This window comes from Pimephales promelas, chromosome 5 (assembly GCF_988280905.1).
Source record: "Pimephales promelas chromosome 5, fPimPro1.hap1.1, whole genome shotgun sequence".
NCBI classification, from domain to species: Eukaryota; Metazoa; Chordata; class Actinopteri; order Cypriniformes; family Leuciscidae; genus Pimephales; species Pimephales promelas.
The window spans coordinates 11,371,361-11,389,892 of NC_142773.1; the positions used below are offsets into that span (position 1 = coordinate 11,371,361).

General features: G+C 43.8%; 1 protein-coding gene across 1 annotated transcript; it reads left to right on the forward strand.

Annotated features, from left to right (window-relative positions):
- The first annotated feature begins 12,207 nt into the window (after nt 1-12,207).
- Nucleotides 12,208-17,067, forward strand: LOC148981388 (uncharacterized). Its single transcript, XM_089131679.1, has 2 exons — nt 12,208-12,368; nt 12,644-17,067. The coding sequence occupies exon 2, from the start codon at nt 12,733-12,735 to the stop codon at nt 17,065-17,067; it is 4,335 nt and encodes a 1,444-aa protein (XP_088987805.1). The 5' UTR covers nt 12,208-12,368; nt 12,644-12,732.
- The last annotated feature ends 1,465 nt before the right edge of the window (nt 17,068-18,532 follow it).

Genomic DNA, 18,532 nt, shown 5'->3' on the forward strand with positions numbered 1-18,532 from the left:
AGCCCTGCTCATAGTATGGATACGGCATTTTGATACAGCTGTAGGCCCTATTCACCAATGTTTTTTTTTTTTTTTTTTTTTTACAAATGTTTAATTCTCCCTAACAGCCAGAGTTATTATTTTATTAGTTTTAATTTTTATTTCAGTTAACTAAAGTGTTATTCACACCCAGTGCTACTTTAGTTGTACTAAAAAAAGTTATATTAGTTCAGTTTTAGTCTACAATCATCTCTGTAGTTACTTTTATTTTGAAAGTGTTTCCGGTTACAGTCGCTTCCAAAAAAGGAATGGACCACGTGACTTCCGTTTTTGGTTTATAAACGAAAAACGAATTGACAGAAGTTCAAAGACTCTCTTCATTCTTTGTTCAAAAAGGAATAACGATAAAATGATCTCCAAAAAAAAAACCCGAAAAACGGGCAGTTTTTAATTGGTTTTTCGTTTTTTGATTCTGACACCAAAAACGGTTATTTGGTTTTTCTATTTGAAACAAAAAACAGAAAAACGGTATTTTCGTTTTATAATTACAAACGAATTACGGATTATCCAGAGATCCCCTGACCTTGAAGACAGTTTCTGTTCATGTGCGCTATGTTAGTTTACCCTATATAGCCTACCCTACATAGGCTACAGTTAAAGGCTATTAAGGTCTTTAAGGGTTAAAGGCTACCTTTAGGGTGATACAAATGACTTAAATGTCATATTGCCTGCACAGCTCTTGCGTTTCGTTTGGTCAAACACCACAAGGTGTCACTGTGGCCTCAAAGCTTCAGCACTGCCACTCTGAGCTCGATTGCTTATGTCTGAGTTAAAACACGCCCCCCTCATTAACATACGGAGAAAGAAATGTTGGAATAAAGAAATGTTGGAATAAATAAATGTGGAAATAATTAAATGTGGAAATAAATAAATGTAGAAATAAATAAATGTGAAAATAAATAAATGTAGACATAAAAACATAAATGAATGTGGAAATAAATAAAAGTGGAAATAAATAAATGAAAAAATGTAGAAATAAATAAATAAATGTGTGAAAAAATACAATTATACATAAATATGGAAATAAAAGTATAAATACTCATTTATTTGTACTTTTTTACATGTCTTCGTATATTTATTTATGTATTTATTTTTGTATTTTTACATTTCTTCGTATATTTATTTATGTATATATTTATTTTTGATTAAGTCAGCTTTGGCATTCCATACTTATGGGGGTAACAGGGATACCTAATAAAAGAGGAAGGAAAGGGAAGGAAGGAAGAGATAAAACAAAACAAAGCAGTTGAGTATGGGTACTGTTGTGCAGTGACAGGTGTCACAATGTAATGAGAGGTGTTGTACTTGTTGGGTGGAATGCTATATGTTTCCTATATAAAGGGTAGCTAAGTCAGTGTTGCGCTTTCAGTGTCTACATGTGGGGAAGAACATGTTTGTTGAATGTTTTTCATGGTAGATGTGTTTAACTTGTGTATGTTAGTACAGTGTATTTTTGATTTGATTTGATTTACTTTATTAATCCCAGGGGGGAAATTTATATGTCACAGCAGCACATAAATACAATAAAAATAAAATAAAAACATAACAACAACATACACAACAACAACAGGTCTTGTACTCAAATATAAATTTTTCAAAGCATTATGACCATGATTATATATATGACCATCATCTGCATCATCTTATATAGCACTGATTGTAAAATCTAATTGCAGTTGGAAAAAAAGATTTTCTAAAACGCTCTTTGTAACAGCGTGGATGAATTAATCTTGAGCTGTGGGTACTCGCATAGGCTTGAGAGATATTTCATTACGAGGATGATGGTCATGATTAATCATAAGAGAAAGTTTTCCAATCATTCTATCCTGCATTATCTTGTCTACAGTGGGTAACACACTCCCCACGACAGAGCCTGCCTTCTTTATAAGTTTGTTTAACTTATTCTTCTCCTTTTCCAACAATCCCCCTCCCCAACATGTAATGGAGAACAAAATAACAGATGAGACTACAGAATCATAGAATGTCTTAAGTAGTACCTGACGTACCCCAAAGGATCTCAGCCGTCGTAACAAATGAATACGACTCTGATCTTCTTATAGACATACATCGTGTTATCCGACCAAGCTTGTTGTTCAGATATACACCCAGATACTTGTGAGTTGTTACAATCTCAACCTCTGATTCTTTTATGTTTACTGGTACCACTTTCTGAGGATGTCTACTAAAATCAACCACTATTTCCTTTGTCTTACAAGCATTTAGCCTGAGATCGTTTTCAGGCCCGGTGTTGTGCCGAATTTCGACCCCCGCCAAATTATTACCCCCCTAGTATTGGTAGGTTTAGGATTAGTTGTGGGGGAGGGGTTAAGATTAGGGGCGGGGTTGGGATTAGGCAATCAGGTACTGACTTCAACGAGGGGGGTAATAATTTGGCAGGGGGTCGAAATTAGGCACAACACCGGCATTATTCTTCTCGCAGTTTACCGGCCACTTTCTTACATATATCTCGGGAGAAACTGATGATGACTGACAGGACTCTGAACTGCGGCGCAAATAAACGTTGTGTCGTCCATCTCACGTTATAGATCAAGATCAAGATTATTTATAAAGGTTTTAATCGACCAACCACACTCACTTACACATTTTTGACAATCGGAATATCCAACATCAGATAGTCGATGACATGGTAAGCAAGTTTGTGAATATTTTAAATAAAAAAAGGAAAAACGAAATAAAAGCGATACACATCAATTCATTATTGTGGCTATGGTGTCACGTGACAAATATGACGCGTTGCCATGGAAACATTAAGGGGGAACGTTCTAAAATAAAAACTCACTCTGGGGAGTAAGTCAGATATTTTAAACTTAAAGTGTGTATGTCAGGTTAATTTTTTTTTTAGATATATTAAATAATGTTTAGATGTATGAGTGAAAATGTAATTATCATTAAAATTATTACTGTAATTGCCCTACATTAAGCTTTATAGCCATTTCTGTTAAGATCATATTTTTAAATCACAGTGGAGCTGCCTGTGATGTCATAAGAGGGAGATCTGACAAAAACGTTCTATTCAAGTATGGAGAGTTTTGAGTCTGAGGAGATCCAAAATCCCCCTCAAACCTCCGATGGGCCACAACCTTACAATTTTGAGCCTCCCAGGCGTGAGACAGATGAGGAACCAAACAGAAATTTAAATAATTCCTATCGAAGAAACATAAATATCTGGTGTGAAGAGAACCAGTGGAGAGTTGGTCAGGTGTCTTGGTAAGTATAGGCATAACTTAGAGGTGGGACGGTACATGTATTCGTATTGAACCCGAAACGTACGGCCGTCACCGTCACGGTTTGGTGCATGAATTTAAACGGAGAATACGGGGTTAAAATAAATAAATCTCGCGTGCAAATTAATTAATTGCGGTTGGCAAACCTGTTTCCTGCGTATACCTAACTAACTACCTAACTTAAATAACTAAATAAATAAATGTCCTAATCAAATAATTCTCTCGCTCTATCATTCGTACAATTACCAACACAGCTCACTAACTCACTCTCAGCGACCTGGGAAGACGTCTCCCTCTTATGACGTCAAGTGATTCGATTGGGGGGAGGAGCAGTTTTAAGTGAGTACTGAAAATAACGAACTTTTTCATCTTATATTCTGCCTTTAGGTATCGAAAAACATACAAAACAATACACCAACTTGACAAACGTGTTTTTCCCCTAACTATTTTGTGTTAATCACAATTACAAATTTAACCTGACATACACACTTTGAGCATGAAAGAGTTATGAATAAAAAATTATGCTGGCTTATCTTTTTATTACGTGGTTGCATATGGAGTGTGTTATGGAGCACTGCATTTAAAAATCTGTTGTTCCAAAGCGAGGTGTGTATATTGATTGTTCATTGATGGTATAAAGTTAAGCCCCCTTAACAATTTCACATGCCCCCGCCCTCAGTCATTTCATCCTGCAGCCGGGCCTGTTTTTATCACACCAGTCCACGAAACTCTTTATTAGCTCCCTATATTCACTCTCATCATGGTGCTTAATACAGCCAACTATTACAGAATCATCAGAAAATTTCTGGAAATGACAAGATTTTGAATTATACTGAAAATCTGATGTATAAAAAGTGAACAAAAATGGTGCTAAAACAGTTCCTTGAGGGACTCCAGTGCTGCACTTCACTACTTGAGACACACAGTGCATGTGCATGTACTAGTGCATGTACTGTATGTATGCTGTATGTATGTCAGATCTGTCTCAGTCTGTTTTGCTCCCCCCCTTTGCTTGATGGCTTAGCTTTGTCACCAAGATGTCATCATCTTCTGTGATCTGCTGAGGGTCAGTCCAGTAAGGCAGGAAGTTCTCTGGCAGACATTGGGAGGTGGTTTGGCATGGATGCGTGAAGCTGTAGTGCAAAACGTGGTCTCCTTTGTTGCCTTCCTCTTCTGGTTGTGACAGACTTTCTGACTTCTGTGCTTACTGTTGTTGCTGTAGCACACACATGGTTCTTGAGTTTGGAGGTTGTGGTGTGATGGGTAACCAGGATGGTGTTTCCTGGTACCTCTGGGTGTTTGTCAGTGGTTGACTGAGAGACCACTTTGTTCTGTGTTGTTGTAGAAAAGGTGGTCGTCTCAGGAAGGTGTACAAGGTGATCACTGGTCTTCTGTGTTCAGCTTGTCTTCGATGAACACTTGCAGTTGCCTCAGTAGTTGCTCCATGTCTTCTGAGGGGAGACTGTCTTGTTCTTGAGCACACTCAGTGTGGTGTGGAGGTGGGTTTCGTTGTCGCTTACCCACATAGAATGCTTTTGGATGCACTCGTTGATTCCAGGTGTTTCCTTCTTGTGGGTTTCTTGAGAAGCGTGGCTGGTCCCATGACTTTTCCATGCGGTTGGAGTGGTAGCTGTCATCGGCATAGGAGTCACGTTCTCTGTGCTCCTTATAAGGGACTGTGGAGTTGTCATGCCACTGGGCATCTTCCAGTGCAAGGCTTGGCTGGTGGAGTTTGACACTGTGGATGTTTTCAAACCTTTCTTTGAAGTTATCTTTTGTTTGATGTAGGCCTTGTGTGTCAGGTCACGTTGGAAGAAGATCAGCCCGAGACTTACTGAACACCTCCTTCAGGTCCCGATACGTTAGATAAATCCACTGTCTTCTCCTGAAACATTGGAACAGAAACAGATGGACAGGCAGACAAAAGACAGGACTTATGACAAAAACTGATCCACGCCGCCACAGACTTCAGCCGCCAGTCTATTTTGAGGTTGTGACGGGTGAGCCATGGATGAGCAAGAACGATGGGTGCAAGAGGAATGTCCAGAATGTAAAAGCAGATAGTTTCAGTATGATTGCCAGATGTGATGAGGGTGATGTTTTCAGTGATCAGTGAAATGGTGGGGAGTCTTTGACCATTGAGGGCATGTACATCAATCTGGTGTGAAAGGGGTCGGAGGGGAATCTTCGTGCAAATGAGTGGTCCATGAAATTACCTTCCGACCCTCTATCCAGTAGGGCCTGACAGTCGTGGAGGTGAGTTGACCATCGGAGTCTTACCGGAAGGAAGGTAGATGTAGATGAGGTCTTGTCCTCGTTCCATTGGCTCTAAGCTTGCCAGGGTTTGAAATCCAATCGAAAAGTCAGATACGGACCTCTCTCTTTGACGTAATTCAGCCAGCACCGTAGCAGCTTCTCTACCCGTCACAGCCCGTTCAAAGACCCGCCGCATCTCGTCAGAGAGCCACTGGAACGAGCAACAGCATTCGTCTTGGTTTTCCCACACCGCCGTTTCCCATAGTGCCGCTTTCCCAGTCAGAAGAGTCGGCACAAACACGACCTTGGTTTGGTCCTCTTGAAAAGTTCTGGGTTGGAGAGAGAAATGCATTGAACGTCTGGTTAAGAACGCTCGACAGTAGTTGGATTCACCTGAATAAGACTCGGGGACCGGCAGACGAGGCTCAGACTGGGATGGGTCCGCTGGTGGCGGTGGGGGAATTGGCGGTGCGGGTGACACGGTGGGAAAACAAAGATGTTAAATCTGTTGGGTGAGCCCAGACACCTGCGCCACTAAAACCTGGACAGCACGATCAGTATCATTGAGATGCTTTTCCTGAGTGTCCATTCTCTGTATGCTGCTACTTAAGAAGGCATCCAATGAGCTTGAGGAGTCTCCCTCTGGTTCCATGCTTGTTCTGTCATGATTGAACGACGAAAGAAAGTGCAAGTAAACTCTTTTATTGAATAAGTTTCAATTCAACAGGGATTAAAGTTCTCCGTCACTACGACAGATTTCCGTTAATTGCAGCAAGTCTATGACGGATATCCGTCAATTGCAGGGTTCCCGTCTGTCCTTATGTCTTAAATTAACTTTTCATAATTTTAAAGCCGTACATAGGCTTTCATTTTGCAAACAGTGTGATAAATGTCTTAATTTTAGTTTGAATAGGTCTTAAATTAAGGAAAGATGATGCGTATTCACCCTGCTGAGGGGGGATGTGATAAAGCCTGGAGTGGAGCGAAAGCACGTTCCTCTCTCCACTCTAAGCATTCTTTAATCACTTTGCTCATGGTCCACTCCGGTTTTTCAATTCCCGCTCACGGAAAAACTGCTCCCTGGACCCTGTTCACTCAGTCTTGTCAGGCGAGGCCACAGCTCGTTTGCTGCGGTCCCATGATAGAAAACAGAACGCGGGTCAATATTGGTCGTTTCTGAATACCAAGTACGCAAACTTCGAACTTGCGTCCTTGGAAGTTCGGACTTGCCAAGTTCGACTCGGGAGAACAAACTCCCGAAGACGAGAGGACGCTGCTAACAGCGCGTTCTTGATCGCGTCACTCAGCACGCGGCTACTCCGGTTATCAACTCTGCCTTTTTTCATCAACACCACTGTGCCTCTTTTCATTTATAAATGAACATAATTATTATCATAAACATATAAATGGCCACATAAATGTGGTTCAGGCAACGCACATTGATTATCATATATTTATAACAACACGAAATATAGCTAAAACACAAACCTGATTCTTTTTGTTTTCATTTTAAAAATATGAAACATTATTTATCATTAAAACTGACATTTAACAAAGAGACAGGGTTGTATCATTTTATTGTATTATGCACACACATACAGTGAAGAGAATGCATAGTAATATAATATTTTATATATTTTAGAATATATAAAATTACACAACCATGTCTCTTTTTTGTTAAATGTCAGTTTTAATGCTAATATCCCGTTCAAAAGTATAAGTAGCCTAATAGGTAGGCTATAATAAGTTATACAATGAGAAATAAAGCAAACAATTCAGTTAAACATAAGTCAGCTCTCTAATAGGCTACAAAGTTAAAGTTAAATAGCCTACATAATAAAGTTATAAAACTTCACTTTGCCCTCAGCCAAAACAATTTGCCATGGCACAAACTATATATTAATATAGTTTAGCATTGTTTGGTCTCATAAGATAAATAAAAACATGCACTGAAAAGTTATGTATATGGTTGATTATTTGTCAAGATAAGTAATTGTTTTTCATAGATTAAAATAGCTTTTAAATTACACAAACTGGCAATATTAGATCGGTTTTAAACATCTCCCCTTAAAACGCTATTGGTCTCTACTATTTAAATAAAGTTACAGGAATATGACTTGAATATTTCAGTCAGAAGATTTTTTTTCACTTTAATCCCTGATTCAAGAGTTTACTTGAATAAGACAGAGAGGAAGTCCAAAAACAGACAGACAGGTAGCGCAGGGACTCCGATGGTCAGACGAATAAGGTGCAGAGTGCGGTGAAGTGAGTACAATGACAAAATTATATCCAGAGTAATCCACAGAAACAAGAACCGGACCAGGGAAGGCACAAGACTCGAACGCAACTGGAAATACACACACCGGGGAAACCACAAACAACAGTCTGACAAGGAAGATGAGAAGGTGATGATTATATGTACACATGATGAGATCAGCTGCAACTGGTGATAGAATTGAGTCGATGGCTGATGAGCACTTATGAGCGGGCATGCCCATCTAATCAGCGCACACACACAACAACTGTCATGGTGCAATATATCACAGGAAGCAATAGCAAGTGAATACAGTATTTATTGTAAACTCAGTCCAATGGCGCACGGTGACACAGGGACTTTGTGGTCAACCCGATGAAGTGAAGACAGGCGGTGAGACGAATCCACAGGTGACGAAGAACATAAACTCCAAGCACAATCGAACTCCACGAAACTTGAGACGATTAGGAACACGGGACCCAGACACGGATACACCAAACAATGATCTGACATGAGAGAACAGAGGTGAGTATATATAGATATAGTGTGGTGGTGATCAACTGCAGCTGGTGATGAGATGATGAGCAGATCAGGAGATCTGGAGCGGATCAGGTAATGCCATACAGACACACCCCTCACGCACGTGCATTCATACAACAACATAAACACGAGACTAAAAGGAAGCAGAGGAACTGTCCACCGTGACAGTACCCCTCCTCCTAAGAGAACGCCTCCTGGCGTTCTCAGACTCCCTTACCTGTCGATTGTAATCATCGATAAGAGAGTGATCCAGAATGTCTCTAGCAGGAACCCAACTTCTCTCCTCCGGACCGTAACCTTCCCAGTCCACCAAGTACTGGAACCCGCGTTCCCTCCGTCTAGAATCCAGAATGCGATTGACCGAATAGGATGGTCCCCATCTACGAGTCGCGGCGGTGGGGGAACCGGGACTGTAACCCATCAGGAGATTGATTGGAAGACTTATCAATAGCACAAACTGAGCAAGCCAAAACAAAATCGTGAATGTCGCGAGCCATACGTGGCCACCAAAACCTTTGTCTGACTGAAAAACCAGTGCGATTAACTCCTGGATGACAAATTATGTTGGAACTGTGACCCCACTGAATAACGTCGGCACAAACAAACGGTTCGGTGGGCAACCGGGCGGAGGCGTTACCCCTTCTAAGGCTCTCTTGACCTTCGCTTCGATCTCCCATGTGAGTGTTGAAACAAATATGGTTTCGGGTTAAATACACTCGGGAGTTGACGGGTGATCGGAAAAATCAAATATGCGAGATAAAGAGTCTGGTTTAATGTTCTTAGAACCTAGACGGTAAGAGAGAGTGAAATCAAAGCGACCGAAAAAAAGTGCCCACCGAGCCTGCCTGGAGATCAATCTTTTGGCAGTTCTGATGTATTCGAGATTCTTATGATCAGTCCAGACGATAAAAGGTACCCCCGACCCTTCTAACCAGTGACGCCACTCTTCCAACGCCAGCTTGACTGCCAACAACTCTCTGTTACCAATGTCATAATTGCGTTCGGCTGGGGATAATCGATGTGAAAAAAACGCGCAAGGATGCATCCTGTTGTCCGCAGGTGAATGCTGGGATAACACCGCTCCTACTCCCATGCGTCGACCTCCACCACGAACTGACGTGATGAATCAGGGGCTATCAGAGAGCTGGGAAATGAAGCGGCTCTTCAGTTTAACGAACACAGCTTCGGCTGAGTCGGTCCACCTGAACGCAGTTCGAGGGGAGGTCAAGGCAGTCAGAGGTGCGACAAGCTGGCTGAAATTGGGAATGAAACGCCGGTAAAAATTGGCGAACCCCAGAAACCTCAACAGGGCCTTGCGGGAATCTGGACTTGGCCAATCAACCACAGCCTTGATCTTCTCAGGGTCCATTCGCATCCCCTCGGACGACACGATGTATCCTAAAAAGGGAACAGACTGTGCATGAAAATCGCATTTCTCCACCTTGACAAAAAGCCCATTCTCTAGCAGCCTCTGAAGCACTCGACGGACGTGCTGCACATGCTCCTGGAGAGACGAAGAAAAAATCAATATGTCATCCAGGTAGACATATATGAATTGATCGATCATGTCTCGCAGCACGTCATTGACCAGTGCCTGGAAAACTGCTGGGGAGTTGGACAGACCGAACAGCATGACCAAATATTCAAAGTGCCCCCTAGGGGTGTTAAAAGCAGTTTTCCATTCATCTCCCTCCCTGATGCGAACCAAATGATAAGCGTTACGTAAATCCTATTTTGTGAAGATAGATGCTCCCTGCAACCTCTCGAAGGCTGAAGACATCAACGGCAAAGGATAAGTATTCTTTACTGTGATGTTATTCAACCCACGGTAATCAATGCAAGGTCACAACGATCCATCTTTCTTCCCCACAAAAAAGAACCCCGCCCCCGCTGGAAAAGAGGAAGGGTGAATGAACTTGGCTGCTAGAGAATCAGAAATATATTTCTCCATAGCCTCTCTTTCAGGAATTGAAAGTGAATATAACTTGCCTTTAGGCGGAGACTTACCTGGCAGTAAATCTATAGCACAGTCATAGGGACGATGCGGAGGGAGAGAAGCAGCACGAGACTTACTGAACACTTCCTTCAGATCCAGATACTCCGCGGGCATGTAAGACAAATCCCCTGCTTCCTCCTGCAACACAGAAACAGGTACAGACGAACAAGCAGACACGAGACAAGACTTATGACATTCCTTATTCCACTCCAGCACAGCTTTATGAATCCAGTCCACACAGGGGTTGTGTTTGATCAGCCAAGGATGTCCGAGAACGACAGGTGCCAAGGGTGAGTCCAGAATAAGAAGAGAAATAGTCTCGGGATGGTTGCCAGAGGTGATGAGTGTGATTTCTTCAGTACTGTGTGAGATGGTGGGAAGTTCTTGACCGTTTAATGCATGAACTGAAATCCGGTGAATGAGGGGTCGGAGGGGAATCTGAAAGGTGCGTGCAAAATTAGAATCCATAAAATTACCTTCCGCCCCGGAGTCCAGCAGTGCAAAACAGTCGTGCTGATTAGTTGACCATCTCAGTCTTACCGAGAGGAGGGTGGAGGTAGATGTAGCTGATGAGGTCTTCCTGGCGGAGATCCCATCCGACAGTAGCCTCACGTTTACTATCGGGCTTGGCCTTTTACCGGACAGTTGTATGTCCACCCGCAGGGCAAGGTTGATCAACCCGTTGAGAGTGGTGGGAAGATCCAGGGCATAGATCTCCTTCTGGACATGGTCAGCCAGCCCATGCAGGAACATGTCCCACTGCGCCTCCTCGTTCCAGCCACACTCCGCCGCCAGGGTACTGAACTCCATCGAGAAATCTGACGCAGAACGTCCTCCCTGACGGAGCTCAGCCAACGTCCTGGCCGTCTCTCTTCCTGACACTGCTCGGTCGAAGACCTTCTTCATCTCGTCTGATAGGGTCTGGAACGAGGCACAGCATGGGTTCTGGTTCTCCCACACCGCCGTTCCCCAGAGTGCCGCTCTCCCAGTCAACAGTGTCAGCACAAACGCGACCTTCGTTTGTTCGTTAAAAAAAGTGCGTGGCTGTAAGGCAAAATGCATAGAACATCGGGTGCTCACATTGCAGAACAATGCTCTGCAATATGAGGGCTCATCAGAATATGCCTCTGGAACTGGTAACCAGGGCTCTGACTGGGAGGGGCTTCCAGATGGTGCGAGAGGAATGGCTGGTGTGGTGGGCGCAGTGGGAACACGTAGGCGCTGGATCTGCTGGGTGAGCTCGGACACCTGCGTCACCAAGGCTTGAACTGCGCGACTCGTGTCGCCGATCTCCTTCTCTTGGATGCTGTGATGGATGCTTGGATGCTTCTTTGAATGCTGTGATGTACAAATTCCTCGATGTACGAAGCTGATGCACTCGCTGCTCCCATTTGACTGTCAGATCGTTCTGTCATGGTGCAATATATCACAAGCAATGAAGCAATAGCGAGTGAATACAGTATTTATTGTAAACTCAGTCCAATGCAGTAAGCCTGAAGCGCACAGTGACACAGTGACTTCGATGGTCAACCCGATGAAGTGAAGACAGACAGTGAGACGAATCCACAGGTGACGAAGAACATACTCCAAGCACGATCGAACTCCATGAAACTTGAGACGATCAGGAACACGGGACCGAGACACGGACACATCAAACACCAAACAACGATCTGACAAAGATGAGAGAACAGAGGTGAGTATATATAGTGTGGTGGTGATCAACTGCAGCTTGTGATGAGATGATGAGCAGCTGGAGCAGATCAGGTAATGGCATACAGACACGCCCCTCACGCACGTGCATTCATACAACATAAACACGAGACTAAAAGGAAGCAGAGGAACTGTCCACCGTGACAACAACAGAAACACGAGTGTACTGCCCATTGTGAGAAGAGGTATTTGGGTTTTGAGTTTCTTGTGTTTTGTCCACTCAGAGTTTCCGTAGCTCAGTTGTTCTCATAACATTTCCCCTGCAAGTCGATCTCCAGAGTGTTAAAGTTTCTGAACTGTCATTTTGGTCTCTGACGAATATCTGTCTGTAAGTATTTGTTTCTTAGAGATCTTAGCCTACTTTTGTAATCTTTTTTTAAACATTTTAGCATTTTTCTGTTTGTAATTTGTAAGGAAATATGTGACGCTAATAGCGTTAGCTTCTCTATGGCATTTTCTATGTAAATTAGCATTGTGCTATTTGTTTGCCATACAATCGTGATTTGAAAGTTTAGTTATTTCTAGACTACATATTTATTTTTGTATTGTATATTCTTCATATTGAGATTGTAATATGCTTTTCTTTGTTTTTGTATGTTACAGTTTTACAGTCCTTTCAGTAAAACACCACAATACAGCAAGAAGCTTCTGGTACTTTATTGGAAACTGTTAGCTATCTGTAAAGCTAGTTTATGCACACTAGTGAAGGCAGAATAGTAAAAAGACACATGGAAAGTCAGCCAAAAGTCGACACGGAAGACTACACTGCTGTCTCTGATCGCCAAAGTTCAGCCAGCAACGTTGGTGACTTGTGGGAAACGAGCTCGAACAGTTCCAACAACTCACGTGCCAGTCAGCGGTCACACGCCAGTCAGCGGTCACACGCCAGTCAGCGGTCACACACCAGTCAGTGGTCTAATGCAAGCGTTTTGGCTGCTAGAGCACGTGCTAAAGCAGCAGCCGCTCAAGCAAAGGCATCATACGCTGAACGAGAAGCAGAGGTGTTAAAAGAAAAGGCCCACATCAAGGCTGAGGCTACAAAAAAGAAAGCAGAGCTCAGCGCTGACCTCCTCAAATTGCGTCTACAGAGTGCAGCTGCTGCTGCCAACGCCGAAGCAGAGGTCCTGGAAGCAGCCGCTGGGGAAGAAGGTGGAGAACCCTGGTTTCTAGAAAGCAGCGACAAAGTAGTTGACTCCATACCAGCTCCACCTCCGCAGACTATTTATCGCTCTAATTACCCTCAAGCTAGCACAGTGACACTTCCAGCAGCTCAGCGAGTGAAATACAGCGGCGATATTGAGCAACATAAAGATAAAGAGCATAACATATCAAACAGCGAGATTAGTGAATATGGGTTTCAAGAGCTACCAGTGACGCACTCTCCACAGTATGACATCAGCAGCGGAGCAACTCATCCTTATGCCCAAAGCTCGTTCAAAAATGCCCTTTTCACGTCCCACTCACAGTATCCTACCCCAGCTACTACAGACCACAGATTTCAGCAACATCTAATGAACCAGTCAGTTCCTTTGCAGCCTAGGCTGACGTCACCTCGCCCTGTACCCAGTGCAAACGAGTCCAATTCCCCAGCCACATCGGACTTAGCCAAATATTTGGTGCGCAGAGAGTTGGTCAGCTCAGGGCTCCTGACGTTTGATGATAAGCCTGAAAATTATTGGGCTTGGAAGGCATCCTTTTTGAACGCTACAGCAGGTCTCTATTTATCCCCAAAAGAAGAGTTAGATCTCCTCTGCAAGTGGTTAGGCCCCAAATCATCAGACCAAGCCAAACGATTAAGGGCTGTGCACACTTACGATGCCGCAGCTGGTGTAAAAATGGTATGGCAAAGACTGGAAGACATCTATGGGTCCCCTGAAGCGATCGAGAATGCTCTCCTGAAAAAGTTGGAAGATTTTCCCAAAATCGCAAACAGAGAAAACGGCAAGTTAAGGGAGTTAGGTGATCTCATCTCAGAGCTTGATGCTGCCCGGGTAGATGGATTCCTGCCTGGTCTGAGTTACCTAGACACGTCCCGGGGCATCACACCCATTGTTCAGAAACTCCCATTTCACCTTCAAGAAAAATGGATTACCACAGCATCCTACTATAAAGAGCAACACCATGCTTCATACCCGCCATTTCCTGTTTTCGTGAAGTTTGTGTGCGACAAAGCTAAAACTTTAAATGACCCAAGCTTTGCTCCCTTGCTTTCTACCAGTGGTCCAAGTGTTTGTAGGCCTGAAAGAATGATCAAGCCCAATTTCAAAACCGCAGTATCTGTTCGAAAAACTGAAATACTTGCTCCAAAAGGCAATCGTGAATCCTCTGACCAAAAGGTGGTTGACCCGGATAAACTGTGCCCGCTCCACAATAAACCACATTCCCTTCGCAAGTGTCGTGGTTTCAGAGCAAAGACTTTGGATCAGAGGAAAGTCATTCTGAAAGAATTGGCCATTTGTTACAAGTGCTGTTCCTCCGTCAACCACATGGCAAAAGATTGCGACGCAAGTGTACATTGCAATGAGTGCAAAAGTGACCAACACGTTACCGCACTGCACCCTGGACCACCAACCTGGAAAACTGAAACTCCAGGATCTGAATCTCCTAACGTGCATGGCGGGGAGGAAGCAGAATGTCCTATACGCGCCATTGTCTCCAAATGTACTGAGGTATGTGGAAAGGGTAACAGCTCACGCTCATGCTCCAAAATCTGCTTAGTAAACATTTATCCTGTTGGGCACAAGGAAAAGGCAGTGAAAGCTTATGTTGTCTTAGACGAGCAAAGCAATAGGTCTTTAGCAAAAACAGAATTCTTTGAGATCTTTAACGTTAACACAGACACCAAAATTTACACTCTAAAGACTTGTTCAGGCGTAGGAGAGACAAAAGCACGCCAAGCTGACGGGTTCATTCTGGAGTCTCTTGATGGCAACACTAGCGTCCGGCTGCCCACATTAATCGAGTGCAACATGCTCCCAGATGATCGATCTGAGATCCCCACACCGGAGGCTGCAAGACAACACGCTCACCTCAAGCATTTGGCAGCCAAGATTCCTGATTTGGACCCTAATGCTTCAATACTGGTCCTCCTTGGTCGGGACATACCAAGACTGCACAAGGTCAGAGAACATTACAACGGCCCTCACGATGCTCCTTACGCCCAACGCCTCGACCTCGGCTGGGTGATAATAGGTGATGTTTGCCTTGGAGGTGCTCATGTGCCTAGCAATCTCAGTGTTTACCGCACATCAGTGTTGATCAATGGACGCACATCTCTGTTGGACTCTTGCACCAATTCATTCCATGTTAAAGAAAAGATTCTGAGCTCTGACGGCCCATTTAATTCTGGGAACATGTGCAGCTTGATGGACATAGATGAAAATGACTGTCTAACCAACAAATTGTTCAAGAGAACCCCACATGATGACAAACCTGCCATGTCAGTCGAGGATGAACTCTTCTTGGAGATCATGGATGAACAAATGTGCATGGACGAGTCTAACAGCTGGGTGGCACCACTGCCCTTCAAAACGAATAGACACAGATTACCCAACAATCGAGACCAAGCAGTCAAACGTCTCAACTCACTGCGTCGAGCGCTTGACAAAAAGCCCCAAATGAAAGAACATTTCTTGAACTTCATGGAAAAAATGTTTGAGTCAGGACATGCTGAACCCGTTCCGCCACCCACCAAAGATCAAGAGTGTTGGTACCTACCGTTTTTTGGTGTGTACCATCCACGCAAACCTGATCAGATACGGGTAGTGTTTGATTCTAGTGCAACTTACAAAGACACGTCTTTGAACGATGTTTTGTTGAGTGGTCCAGACATGAACAACACACTTATTGGGGTCCTTTTGCGCTTCCGAAAAGAACCTGTGGCAATAACTGCGGACATACAGCAAATGTTCTACTGTTTTGTCATTCGCGAGGACCACCGCGACTTTGTGCGTTTCCTGTGGTACGAAGGTAACGATCTCACAAGGGCAATCAGAGAGTACAGGATGACCGTACACGTGTTTGGAAATAGCCCGTCTCCTGCCATAGCTATATATGGTCTCCGGAGGGCGGCGCTGGCCACACAGGATGAGTACAGTGAAGAGGCCAAACAGTTTGTCCTTAAAAACTTTTACGTTGATGATGGACTGGCTTCTTTTTCTTCAGACGTTAGCGCCATTCAAACTCTGAAAAGTGCCAAAGAAATGCTGGCGGACTCTAACATTCGTTTGCACAAAATAGCCTCCAATAACCCAGACGTAATGGAAGCATTTCCATCTGAGGAACGTGCAAAAGAACTGAAAAGTCTTGACCTTGGTGCAGAGCCTCTGCCCTTACAGAGAAGTTTAGGGCTTAACTGGGACTTGCAACATGACTGTTTCACCTTTCTCGTATCAAGAGAAGACAAGCCGTTCACAAGAAGAGGCATCCTTTCTGCTGTTAACAGCTTGTACGATCCTCTTGGGTTTGCTGCCCCCATCATCATGCAAGGTAAAGCTCTCATTAGAGAATTGTGCTCAGAGAACTGTGAATGGGACACTCAATTGCCAGCAGAAAAAGAGGCACAATGGAAATCTTGGAAAGATTCGCTTGTAGACCTTGAGAAACTTCAAATTCCTAGACAGTATGTGCACACGTCACTGCAATCTACCTGTCAAAGGGAGTTGTGTGTCTTTGCGGATGCTTCTACATCAGCTATTTCAGCGGTTGCATACCTCCGAGCCATAGATTCTGAAGGTCAAGTCCACGTAGGCTTCTGCATGGGCAAGTCCAAATTAGCTCCTAGACAAGTCCACACAGTACCTCGCTTGGAGTTATGTGCTTCCGTTCTGGCGGTGGAGTTAGCAGACATGTTGCTGAATCAACTTGACATAGAAATTCACAATGTGAAGTACTACACTGACAGTCGAGTAGTCTTAGGCTATATCAATAACATCAGCCGAAGGTTCTATGTCTACGTAGCAAACCGTGTTGCTCGCATCAGGAACATCCGATCCCAGTCAGTGGCACTTTGTGAGCACGGAAATTAATCCTGCCGATCATGGAACACGGCATGTGCCAGCTTCCTTATTGAGTTCTACAAATTGGTTCACTGGTCCCGACTTCTTGAGGGAAAGAGATGGAGAGTGTCCTGTGCAGCAGAATGACTTTCAGCTTGTTGAACCCTCCACGGACATTGAAGTCCGCCCACAAGTCTCTACGTTTGCAACTACAATCGTGGCAAATTCACTCGGGTCACACAGGTTTGAGCGATTCTCCAGTTGGAAACGCCTCACTCAAGCTATAGCGAAGCTCATTGAAAAGGCCAGATCTATCTCAAAAGCTACTGATTCAGATGAAGCAAAGATGGACGCTTTAATTCAAGCAAAGTTAGTCATTGTCCGAACTGTTCAAGGTGAGTCCTTTGAAGAAGAATTGAGAACTTTGAACAAAGGCGAGGACATAATAAAACACAGTCCATTGAAGAATCTCAATGTGTTTTTGGACAAGGAAGGTCTGCTGCGAGTAGGAGGGCGTGTGACTTCTGCTGAAATAACTCAAGAACAAAGTCAGCCTATTGTGATTTCGAAGAAGCATCACATTGCTGCCTTGCTGGTCCAGTTCTACCACGAACAGGTTGCGCATCAAGGCAGACATATCACTGAAGGAGCCGTCAGGTCTGCTGGACTGTGGATCCTTGGAGGAAAAAGGTTGGTTTCAAATCTACTCAACAAATGCACAACCTGCCGCAGGTTAAGAGGGAATGTTCAACAACAAAAAATGGCAGACCTTCCGGCTGATCGTCTTTTCCAATCTCCTCCTTTTACACATGTCGGAGTAGACGTGTTTGGACCGTGGAACATATGCATCCGTCGTACAAGAGGTGGAGTGGTAGAAAATAAACGATGGGCAGTAATGTTCACTTGTTTGGTCACACGAGGAGTTCACATCGAGGTTGTGGAGTCTCTCTCTACTTCAAGTTTCATAAACGCGCTCAGAAGGTTCCTGGCCATAAGAGGACCCACCAAACTTTTCCGTTCAGATTGTGGAACGAACTTTGTAGGAGCATGCAAGGAGCTTCAGATAAGTTCAGACCCAGAGCTTCAATCCTACCTCAAAAAGGAGGCATGCACTTGGAAGTTTAACCCACCTCACTCTTCTCACATGGGAGGGGTGTGGGAAAGAATGATTGGTGTGGCTCGACGTATCTTGGATGCTATGATGCTGAAGGTTCATTCTCCAAATCTGACTCATGAAGTACTTGTGACGCTCATGGCAGAGGTAACAGCCATAATGAATGGTCGTCCATTAGTACCTGTGTCATCTGATCCTCAACAACCTGATTTACTGACTCCAGGGGCTCTTCTCACTCAGAAAATCTGTCCCGCTTCTATTCCTCCTGGGGACTTCGATCCAAAAGACTTGTACCGGAAGCAATGGAAACAGGTGCAAAGTCTGGCTAACTCATTCTGGAAACGATGGCGAGAAGAGTATCTTGCTACCCTTCAACCAAGA